This window comes from Misgurnus anguillicaudatus, chromosome 6 (genome assembly GCF_027580225.2).
Source record: "Misgurnus anguillicaudatus chromosome 6, ASM2758022v2, whole genome shotgun sequence".
NCBI lineage: Eukaryota > Metazoa > Chordata > Actinopteri > Cypriniformes > Cobitidae > Misgurnus > Misgurnus anguillicaudatus.
This window is the reverse complement of record NC_073342.2, coordinates 21,139,439-21,151,540: the sequence shown is the minus strand read 5'-3', so window position 1 is coordinate 21,151,540 and position 12,102 is coordinate 21,139,439. Positions and strand designations below refer to the sequence as shown.

At 38.5% G+C, this 12,102-nt stretch overlaps 1 protein-coding gene across 3 annotated transcripts in view; it reads left to right on the top strand.

Moving 5' to 3' along the window:
- Nucleotides 1-12,102, top strand: part of immp2l (inner mitochondrial membrane peptidase subunit 2) — a 112,714-nt gene that overhangs the window by 53,663 nt on the left and 46,949 nt on the right. The window contains exon 4 of one of the 3 annotated variants that reach the window (XM_073868756.1): nucleotides 82-127. The exons of the other annotated variants lie outside the window; for them this stretch is intronic. Coding sequence (XP_073724857.1) covers nucleotides 82-88 — 7 coding nt within the window. The 3' untranslated portion in view covers nucleotides 89-127. Of the gene's footprint in view, nucleotides 1-81; nucleotides 128-12,102 lie in introns of those variants that run through there. 3 annotated transcript variants of the gene reach the window in all.

Here is a 12,102-nt window from a genome sequence, read left to right as displayed (position 1 = left end):
TAACCTCATATGTCTTAAAGCACTAAAAGCTTGTAATTTGCAATTTTATGATTGTTTGGAAATGTTTTTTCTGTGTCTTAGAACATAGAAGCTGAGAGACATCATGTGAATGAGCAAACCTGCTCACCTCTGCTGTTGTTGCCTGATGCATTGACGCAGTATACAGCATCTCTCTTGCAATTAAAATGTTTTTGGTTATTTCAAGCTTGGTTATGTCTTCATTCAAAGCTTAAGATCAATTTTTGAAAGAAAAATGTCTGACACACATAAGAATGACACACTTGGATAACTCCTTGTGTTATAATTCAACATATTGTTCAGAGAACTGCCTGATGAAAGATGGTGAAATGCTTTTTAAAGCCAGACTGCACTTATAAAAATGCACTGCATTTATAAAACATGGCTAATTCTCCAAGGACAGCTGTGCTGTTTGGTTCAGCTTGCAGGTGCGTAATACTAAATGAGCACTAACAGAAGACCTTTCGAACAATCCAAGTTACTTCAAGTGGTCATGGTCAAATTAATGAGTGACCCTCAATTTAGAAATGGGTTTGAAAGGATTTAAAGTGGACCTACGTGACTTCTTCCTGTTAGATAATAAATCATTGTTGAATTTGCCCCTTTTTGTAAGCATGTAGATGTATGTTTTTAAAACAAGACGTTTGCATGCTTGCATAACAGGCACACTGTCGGAAAAAAATGGTCAATGGTCCCAAAGCTGTCACTGGGGTAGTACCCTTTAAAAAGGTCCTACTACCATTTAGGTTCATGGTGCGACTCTAATCGAGACTAATCATTTTTCTCTCACTCTGAACTGCTGAAACCACTATTGCATTAAAATAAATTAAAGAACTGGTATTTAAATGTGCATCTTTTGTACATAAGAGGCCTAGCAATTTACTAAAGTACCATAAAGCCTTAATACTCTCTTTATATGTCTTTAAACTCTTAGCGATAATTATTGTCATAATAGCAGAATGTGCAAGAATCATTTTTTTTGCGTAGACGACTCATCAAGCCTCGACTTTAATTTTCCCCCTCTGAATGCATCTCCATCTAAATGCATTAAAATGAAGGACAGTCTTTGTTTTCTGTCTGCATACCCCGCCCTCCCTATTCAGATTACCTTTCAGTGTCTTGGCTGTGATTCAATCCCCATCTTTCTCTGTAGACTCTCCACAGGTGTGCAGTTGCCAAGGAGACTTGTGTTCAAGGCTGGGCGTCCCACAAATATTCCTATTATTTGGTCTAGCTTGAATATTTACACTTTTCGGTTTAGGTCGGTGTCTATCATGTGGATATTGTCAGTAAAAATGAATGCACATTTCAGATCATTGGTGCATTTTTTTTGAACGTTCATCTTGCTCTGTGTTTTACTGCTGCAGGCTTCTGGTTCACTTCAGCTTTTCTCACTGTTTTTTCTTATAAGTTGCGGTGGTAGAGGCTCGTTCATGAGGTGTAAATGTTTCTTAAGTGGCCGTCTGAATGATGGAGAGCGAAACGAAGAGGCCACAGAGGCACCTAGACTGTCAGGTCACATCCTCTGCTGTTCTGATAGACTAACACACTGTCAGATCCAATGTGGCTTTCCACCAAAAATCAAACATTGCGCTGACATTACAAGCCGACTGGCTTGCCCACACGCGACAGTGACTGATGTTCGTTCTTGTAAATGACTCGTCTTTTATGGAGGTGACGACTCTCTCATTTCACCTCATCACACTGATACTTTCATTAGCCTTCGCGTCTGCTCGTCTGTTTTGACGTTTGTGATTGGTGTCCTTTTCTTGTGAGGTGTCATTTGGCTTGTCGTTGTCAGGTTTGTGAACTTTTTAATTGTAAATGATTGACCCCTACAGACAGGTAGCTCCTGCGTGGGTTTTCATGGGGAGTACTGGATTATGAAACTCAGCTCCAGACTGCCAGGGGCATCCAGGCACTACACACTGGGTAGTGTAAGCTTCCCACAGGTGTCATCTGGCCCTTGGCGCCGTACACCAGTACTGTTTGAGTTTTATTAAAATGTTTGAAATATTACAGCAGATGTTTATGTTTAAATGTTTAAGACTTATATAGAGTAGGCAGAATTAACATTACACTTATGCATTAAGCAGACATATTTATACAAAGTTATTTACAGTACATTCAAGCTACAGTATACTTTTTTATCACTATGTGCAAATCACCTTTTATCTGCAAATTCAGTGGCCTTCCAGTTGAGCTACAGGAACACTATTAAGATACAAAAACACTATTTAGCTACAGGAACACTTTTGAGCTACATGAACACTATCGTGCCACAGGAACAATACTGAGCTACAGGAACACTATTGAGCTGCAGGGACAATATCGGGTCACAGGAACCTATGAGCTACAGGAACACTATTGCGCCACAGGAACAGTAGCACACCACAGGAACAGTAGCGCGCCACAGAAACACTATTGCGCTACAGGAATACTGTTGAGCTACAGGAACATTGTTGACAAAAAGGAACACTGTTGAGCTACAGGACCACTTTTGTGCTAGAGGAAAACTTTTGAGCTACAGGAACACTGTTGAGCTACAGGAACACTGTTGAGCTACAGGAACACTATCACGTCATAGGAACACTACTCATATACATGAACACTGTTGAGCTACAGGAACACTTTTAAGCTACATGAACACTACTGAGCTACAAGAACACTACTGAGCTACAGAAACACTGCTGAGCTACAGGAACACTATCGCGCTACAGGAACACTATCGAGCTACAGGAACACTGTTGAGCTACAGGAACACTGTTGAGCTACAGGAACTCTACTGAGCTACAGAAACTCTACTGAGCTACAGGAACACTATCATGCCACAAGAACACTATCGCACCACAGGAACACTATCGTGCCACAGAAACACCATGGCGCTACAGGAACACTTTTGAGTTACAGGACCCATACAGGCCACAGGAACACTATCGCGCCACAGGACCACAATCGCACCACAGGAACACTATCGCGCCACAGGAACACTTTTAAGCTACAGGAACACTTTTGAGCTACCGGAACACTATTGAGCTACAGGAACATTATTGAGCTACAGGAACACTACTGAGCTACAGGAAAACACTATTGAGTTACTGAAGCATGAACCCTTGGAAGCCCTGAGCTACAGGAACACTACTGAGCTACGGGAAAACACTATTGTACTACAGGGACACTATTGCGCTACAAGAGCACATTTGAGCTACAGGAACAGTATTGAGCTACAGGAACATTATTGAGCTACAGGAACACTACTGAGCTACAGGAACACTATTGCGCCACAGGAACACTATTGCGCCACAGGAACAGTAGCGCGCCACAGAAACATTATTGCGCTACAGGAACACTGTTGCGCTACAGGAACACTGTTGAGCTACAGGAACACTGTTGAGCTACAGGACCACTTTTGTGCTAGAGGAACACTTTTGTACAGGAACACTTTTGAGCTACAGGAACACTGTTGAGCTACAGGAACACTACTCATATACATGAACACTGTTGAGCTACTGGAACACTTTTAAGCTACAGGAACACTATCGCGCTACAGGAACACCATTGAGCTACAGGAACACTGTTGAGCTACAGGAACATTGTTAAGCCACAGGAACACTGTTGAGCTACAGCAACACTGTTGAGCCAAAGGAACACTATTGAGCTAAATGAACACTGTTGAGCTACAGGAACACTACTGAGCTACAGGAACACTATCGTGCCACAAGAACACTATCGCACCACAGGAACACTATCGCGCCACAGAAACACCATCGCGCTACAAGAACACTTTTGAGCTACAGGAACTTATACAGGCCACAGGAACACTATTGCGCCACAGGACCACAATCGCACCACAGGAACACTATCGCGCCACAGGAACACTTTTAAGCTACAGGAACACTTTTGAGCTACAGGAACATTATTGAGCTACAGGAACACTACTGAGCTACAGGAAAACACAATTGAGTTACTGAAGCACGAACCCTTGGAACCCCTGAGCTACAGGAACACTACTGCGCTACAAGAACACTTTTGAGCTACAGGAACACTTTTGAGCCACAGAATCACTATAGAGCTACAGAAACACTATTGAGCTACAGGAACACTACTGGACTACAGAAGCACCAATGAGCTACAGGAAAATTATAATGAGCTACAGGGGCACTCAGTATATCAAACAAAGTTTGTAGTGTGTACGTGTGTGCTTGTGATTGTGAAGTGCGTGGGCTTGTACGTAGGCGAATGTAGAATAGAGTGATGCTCTTTTACCTTTACAAGCATGATTACGTGTTCTCTAAAGGTTATGCCAGTGCAAAACACCAACAAAACACGAACCTTGTATACATTTCCTGAGCTTTTAAAACATTCATGAATACTGTCATTAATGCACTTATTTTCACTGACGAACATTGGATACTGGATGATTTTTAGTGGCTTTGAATATGAAAAATAACCAGTTTATTTCAATTTGCTTATCACGTCAGGCTAGAGGTATTTGTGGATTATAGTGCGAGTGTGTGTGTGAGGATAAAGTATTTACCCTGTGCTCACACAGATTACGCTGGGTCTAACAGACCCAAGGCTGTAATTAAACCCACCGAGAAATCAAACCGAATGCTACGGCTGTCTGTATTTCCCACAGACAAGCTGAAATATCAGCTTTTAAAGACTACAATAACAGTCTAATTATGAACAACAGTAATTTGCTTCATTTTTCAATCACAGATTCTTCACAATGATGTAAAGCTTCTTTACAGAAAAATCTCAATGTGTGTTTGTAAATGCAGCTGATCTCAGTTCAGTGCCTCATAATCAAGTTAATTTTTTGGTGGAATTAGATATACTACAGAAATATTGGAGGAGTTACTCAAGTATAAATTACTCAAGTATTGTTTAAAGGACATATAATCATTATAAACATATTAGTTGTGATATTACAGCCATACTGTAACACACTTTAATATTAAGATTTTAGGCTTAAAGCTGAAGTGCCTAGCAGATTTTTTAGGTTTTTGGTTTGCCAGCGTGTGCTGGGAGTAAACAAAGTACGAAATTAGAGATGCAGTAACTTATACACAGCAGTTCTCAGTTATTGTCTTGAAAGACATGAAGGGCATAAGATGCCAGGTTACACTGGTTACACAGGGTTTTTTTTGCATGTGAGCTGTCCAGACTACATTCAAGCAATGTGTTTTGGAATTCGTGTCCTTTAAGATGCTCTGTTACATCACTGCAGAACTGACCATAATATCACAAGTACTCTTTGATGTCAGGTCCAAAGCTCAGAAATGGAGCCGTACACTGAAAAAAATGATTCATTGAATTTAGTCAATTTTTTGGGGTGGGTGGTTGCAATCAATTTGTTTAAGCTACATTTAAACAAAAGTTTTATATTTTATTTTACGTTACTAATCTTTTTTGTTTAAATGTAGCTTAAATGGATTGATTGCAACCACTTACCTTAAAAAAATGTATTAAATTCAATGAATCATTTTTTTCAGTGTAAGTACCTCATAAAGTATGAAGTTGTAGTCATTAAATATTGCATAATGACATGTTAGTATAAAATATTCAAAAATTCACTGGCATAGACAAATTGTTTTGAAATCTTGTTTTTACATTTATGCATTTTGTCAGACATTTGTATCTTACAAGGTATTGTGTCATGAAATACAAGGTATATGTGTTCCCTGGAGACCTCACAAGCTTTTGCGGCGCTAACGCAGTGTTACCAGTTGAGCTACATGAACAATGTGGTTGAATCAGGGCCTTTAGGCCATGGAAAAGCACGGAAAAATTTCACAAAATGCATAAAACAAGCTCTTTGGAGAGAGAGATAAAAAAGGATTAGGGCATTTAAATTTGATGATGTGAGTTTTCAGATTCCTGATGAAACATAAAAAGACTATGAAAGAAAAGAGAGGGTTTTTTGCCAGGAAGTGTGGGAAGTCTGTGATATTTTTAATATGTGTGAAGATCATACCACGCTTTCGAAACAAGCGTTTTCAAAGAAAGTGTGAACGTATATGTATAAAATAGATTTGCTCTTACATAATGTTGGTGAAAAAAATTATGCAGTGGTTACGGACGCATATGAAAAAAATTTCCGCAAAACATCTGCAAACTCTTTAATTACATTATCAGATAGTTGATTTTTTCAGAAAGCCTACGCAGATTAATCTAATTTGTTTCCCTGCTTTGTTTTAATAGAACACACAGTGTTTAATGAGCACCCTCGGTAACGCAGATGTTGTCTTAAAAATAGTTCGTTGTCTATTCTCCTATGGAGCCGAGTGGCTCGTGAAAGCAGAAGGCCCACCAGGCTTTTATGATCTGTCTAATTAAGTTCGTAGCAGTCGACGGGAGTCAAGTGGCTTATTTCTCCAGATGCTTGAGGAATACAAGTATTAAGAAGCCAGATGATAAAGTCATGTGCGCTCTGCGCCACTGTTACCGAGGCGCGGACGCCGCTTTAAGTCGCAGGAAGTCAACCCAAAGTCAAGAATGAATTAATCAGAGCACTCGACAAAGAGTGTCAATGGATTAAGGTGGCATACATAGTTGGTGCAAATTATGTAAGATGTGCCACTGCTGTCACCGACAGTGACAGTAATGCAAAAATAGCCCATCTTTTTAGATGGATGTGCATGTTTCTTTGCTTCAGGGCACAAGGTACAAAAGTTGTCACTGGGGCAGTACTCTTTTAAAGGTGCAGTGTGTAAATTTTTGCAGCATCTAGTGGTGAGGTTGCGAATTGCAACCAACGGCTTAGTCCACTGCTCACCCCTCGCTTTTAAAACGCATAGAGAAACTACGATAGCCGCCACCGAAAAAACATGTAATCGTAGGAGACAACTTAGTAAAAAAAGTTTGTCCATTAAGGGCTTTCGTAGAAACATGGCGGCACAAAATGGCGACTTCCACGTATGTATGTATGTGTGTATGTAGATAAAAACGTCTCATTCTAAGGTAATAAAAACATAACAGTTCATTATAAAAAAGTCTTTATACACCCCTGATAATATAGTTTTGTATATTATTTTGCATTTCTGTCAAGAGATCCTTTTAAAAATTACATACTGCACCTTTAAGACGTACACCTTTGTACATAAGAGTGCATATTAGGTAACTCTTGGAACAAAGTGTATACGCATCTGTACCTAAATGGTACATATTAGGACATTTTTAACTTTTTCCCCGGCATTGACAAGTTATCTCGTCAATACAGAGAAAACATTTGCATAAAAAACGTGTTTCTGATAAATTTTAATGGTAATCTGCAATACCGTGATTATCCACTAGATGACATTTACCCAATTTATGAAAAAACTAAAGCCAAAACGTTATTTACTAATTTTAAACTCTGTGTATGTTTTGATAATCATTCTGAATCTGATCTCTAACAAAATTCCTCCACAAAAATGCAATTATTTCAGCTTTTTGCAATTTTTTTAAAAAGAAAAATACCAATATTTAAGAGTTTATAAGCAGAGAAAAAATATAGATAGGATGAAAGTTTTTTTCTCCTGTTTTTTTTTCTTTGAAAGCAGAGGGTCTGTTCTTTCATTTGATATATTTGTATGTTTATATATTTTTAGAAAAAAAATTCCTAGAAGGAATTTTGTGAAACTTTTGTGAAAATCACAAAAATGCTGGCAGGCAACTTAAAAAAATGTCTGCCGGGGAATGAGTTAAAGGGTACCGTCCCACTGACAGCTTTTTTACAATTTTTTGACAGTGTATACTGCGTCAGCTAAGAAATGTACAACCAGTGGATACGTTGTTATCTCATAAGGGGGCGTGTACACCAAGGCGTTTACGCCAGTTGTTTCCAATGGAAGCGCCACACTTTTATAAAAAGCCAGCAGCTGGCATTTTTTCTAAGCTTGTCAATGTCACTTCTCACTCGGCCTCCAGTCACAATAGAGGAAGGGCGGGACAAATATCACAACAACCAACCGGCACATCGTTCAACCAATAATAAACAAAGCAAAAGTATCATAGCAACCAAAGCGCTCAGCTGAAAAAAATGCTGGCAAGCGCCCACATTTGGGTCCACCTGGCGTTTCAGCTGCGTTTTAATGCTTTGGTGTACACACCCCCTAAGGCCATAAGAGCCATCTATTCGATTTGAGAAGTTGGAAGCATTAACCCTTTTGGAAATTATATATTTTACTTTTAAACTGTACTTGTGTACCAAATAAACTGTTGTTAGTACATCATAGCCTACTGTAGCTCTGAATGCTTCTTTCATTGGTCAAACAAGTAATAGTTCCATCCCAAACTTATGCTATCGCTTCAATGTCGACGTTCAGTGTTGAATTGTTGGGACGCTCAAACAAACAGAGCAATGGTTTTATAGCAGCACAGTGTGTTTACATTTTTGGCAAAATCAGCCTACAGTATGAATAACTTACATATAGCTGTTTCAAAATATTGCTGGGATAAGTAAAAGTATCTGAAGATCATAAATTCTGGACTTCTATTGCTTGTTCTACATCTGCTTGTTTTTTGTTTTCTATAGTGTAGGTTGATGCCCTTACTTTGGTCTTCACCTCAGCATGACAGTCAGAGAGCTGCGATCAATTGCGATGTTTATCAGACGAGCAGATGCCAAACTGGAAGGGCGTTTGATTGTCATTAAAGATAAAAGCAAAGACAACAAATGATTCTCTAAAGTCCGTCAGCGCTATTTGTGTGCGCTCACTGAACGTTCTTATTACATTGTAGAATTAGATTTAAGGATTTCTAAATGCAATAAAATTCTTAAAGGTGGCTTGTTCCAAAAATATAAATTTTGACAACCTGTATAACAATATTTCACTTTATGTTTAAAAAAAAAGAAAGTTGTCGGTTTGGGATTATAGTAAAGTACATGTGAGTATAAGGTGGGTAAATTATGCAATTAAAATTTTTAGGTGAACTGTTTATTTTTGTAATTGATTAGTAACCATTTAGTTATTGGTAAAATCAAAAGGTATCCTTATTATTAAAATATGCATCTGTAAATATGCTATTAATTTGTTACGTATATCCATCAGCAGATTTAGCACTCATATGTTTTTCTCTCCAGAACATCAAACATTACCTGAATCAGTCAGTTCACACCCTTATATTGTTCTGGAATGACTTCAAACAAAAAGTCTCTTTGAATGTAGGCGATCTGGGAATGTTTAATGCAATATTTATCTTTAGTACAAAAACTGGCACATAAGCTGTAAAAGAACAGATGGAGCTCGACTCAATTAACAACCAAAATAAACATTCATTTGAATACAAAGATCTACTATACTGTAAAGTTATGAGTTAAAAAAAAAGTTTTGATTTATTAAAATACTTTTCTTATCCTTGCATCTTCATTTGCAGAGAGAACTAGAAGTAAACCATTTAAAGTATGTGTAAAGTTATTTCAAAGAATTGTTTATAAATTATAAATGTTAGAAATGTACTGCTGAAGCACGTTACAAAGACAGTTTAAAGTTTTTTCACATTTTCGTGTTCAGGTTTATTTGGGCGGGGCTTAAACGGTGGCTCGATGATGCACTGGAGTCACAGAGCATGGCCCCGCCCCTAACACAATCGCAAGCATCCGTTCAGGTTGTAGCGATATTTGAAAGTTGAGAGAAATGACAGCTTTCCCGTGAGTGGCCGTGGTTACAGCCCTGACAGTGGACACGCCCCCAACGTTTAAGAGCAGAGAATCCTGCCTATTTTTCCAAGAACTTATTTCATTTACTTGGCATTTTTGTATAATTTATATATTTGGCTGGGTGGTTAATAACACATTTTTCTGTGGTGTGACAAACTGTAAACACATTTATTATTAGACTTTACACAGAGTTTAAATGCCGATTTCCTGAAAAGTGTAAACACATTGTCTTTGTGTCGCTAAGAAAATATTGCCGAGCATTTTAGCATAACAGCAACCAACCAATGGCGTCAGACTGGGCAGGACTTTCTCTTTTCTGACCAATGGTAGATGGGGAAAACAGTTTGAAAGCATTATTTTAGAAATTTTATGCAGAAATTGAACACTTTGGGCTCTATCATACTCCTGGCGCAATGCAGTGCAAGTGTCTTTTGCTAGTTTCAACCCGGCGCAATTATCATTTTCACTTTTAGCGCCACGTTGTTTAAATAGCAGATGCATTTGCGCCCAGTTTTGCGCCCATGGGCGTTCTGGTCTGAAAATGAGTAGTATTCAGGCGTATTGTTGGCTCATTGCTATTTTGAGGCAACTAAAATAGACTACGTCATTGACCAACAAAAACCTGGTCTTAAGTCTAAAGTCAATGGCGCAATATTGTTTTTGTTACTTAATGAGCGCGTTAGTAATGTGCCCCTATAAACGGGACGACAACGTGGGTTTGCTTATCACATGGATGCGCATTTTAAAATATGAAAAATCAAAGGATTAAAATGTAAGTCTATTTGTGAGTCTATGTGAGTCTATTTTACGTAAATGAGGATCGATAATGAGACGTTGAAAGGCGTAAAGAGCAGCTTCACCTGTAAAATGTTTTTTTTTTAATGCTACCCACGGATTTAGCGCTGTGCGCTTTACACAGTGTGCTTAGATCATTAAAATAGGGCCCTTTAACCTAAATAACGCAACAAAATGCATGCTTTATTTTTGTTATTCAAAGGTTATTACCGAACAGTTTCAGTTTAACAAGATCGTACATGCACAGTCATTTTTCCTGGTTATTGCACAGCCATTAATGAATCACCTGTTTAAAAAAAAGTATGTTGCTTTCTGCAACTTTGTCTTTTAATTCTCAGAACAAGAAACTTTTGAAAACCACGAAAGAGATGCTTAAAATCAGTCAAGCTTTTATTTTAGCGAGGCTCTGGGTGATGTTTTTTACGGCTTCTTCTGCCGTTTCTCTGGGTGTGCTGCGGAAGTTGCCCTTTGCTGAGCCGAGACCAATTTTATTGTTTCTCTCGCGATGGTTGTATTTAATTAATGGCTGAAGGGACCTGCGGCACCTGTTATGGTACAGTAAAGGACCCTCGCAGGGGTTAATTGGTTTCTCCTTCAGTCTTTCCCTGGGGAAAGAGGGTTAGTTTAAGCAAAACTTCCCATCTCTGCTGTCTTCCGCTATATCCCAGGCGTCTGCTGAGGTCTTTTGTTTATCTTTCATTATAGTCACTTCATTTTCCTCTCTGCTTTTATCATCGTAACAGCAGCGCCCGAGAAGATGGGCAGCACGGGAAAGCGGGGGAATGAAGCATGAGCAAGATATCTAATAGAAAGGGGAGATCTCTTCTCACAGTTGGATTAGGCCGGTGGATAGTACACTGTGTTCTCGGCTGGGCTCGGTGTAAATCTTCGTATGTGTACATACAGTAATTATATTGAGTTGAGTACAATATTAGCAAAGGGAAATAAAAAGGCCAAATAATATTTTTTTAATGAATGCACCTATGTGGTAAAGATAGCATGATTTATTGATTTCAGTTTTATTATTTAAAGGGGCCATGGCATGAAAATCTTACTTTTTCCACGTTTAAGTGCTATGATTGGGTCCCAAAAGAACAACCCTGTAACTTAGTTTTGGTAAACCATTTTCTGCAAGCATGTGAAAAATTAGGTCTTTGAAAGTTGGCCTTCCTTGTGATGTCATAAGGAGCTCTTATTATAATAATACCACCCCTTAATCTGCACTATCCAACCACAGCACTGTATTTAGTGCAGAGAGAAAGAGAGAGAGAAAAAAATAATTGACAGCACAATTGAGTTTGAATTGCATCAAACCACCATCATGGTGATCAGTGTTTGCATTTCATCAGCTCATTTGCATTTTAAAGGACACACCCAAAACGGCACATTTTTGCTCACACCTACAAAGTGTCAATTTTAACATGCTATAATAAATAATCTATGTGGTATTTTGAGCTAAAACTTCACATGAGTATTCTGGGGACACTAAAGATCTTTAAAAATTATTGTGACGTGGCCCCTTTAATAGCATCATTTTGTATGTTTACAAAATGTATGTGCATTTTTTGATTAAGTCGGAGTAGTCTTCGGCAGGATATAAATCATCCTCTTTGTGTCAGGGGTGTATAAAAGTACTTTAAAAG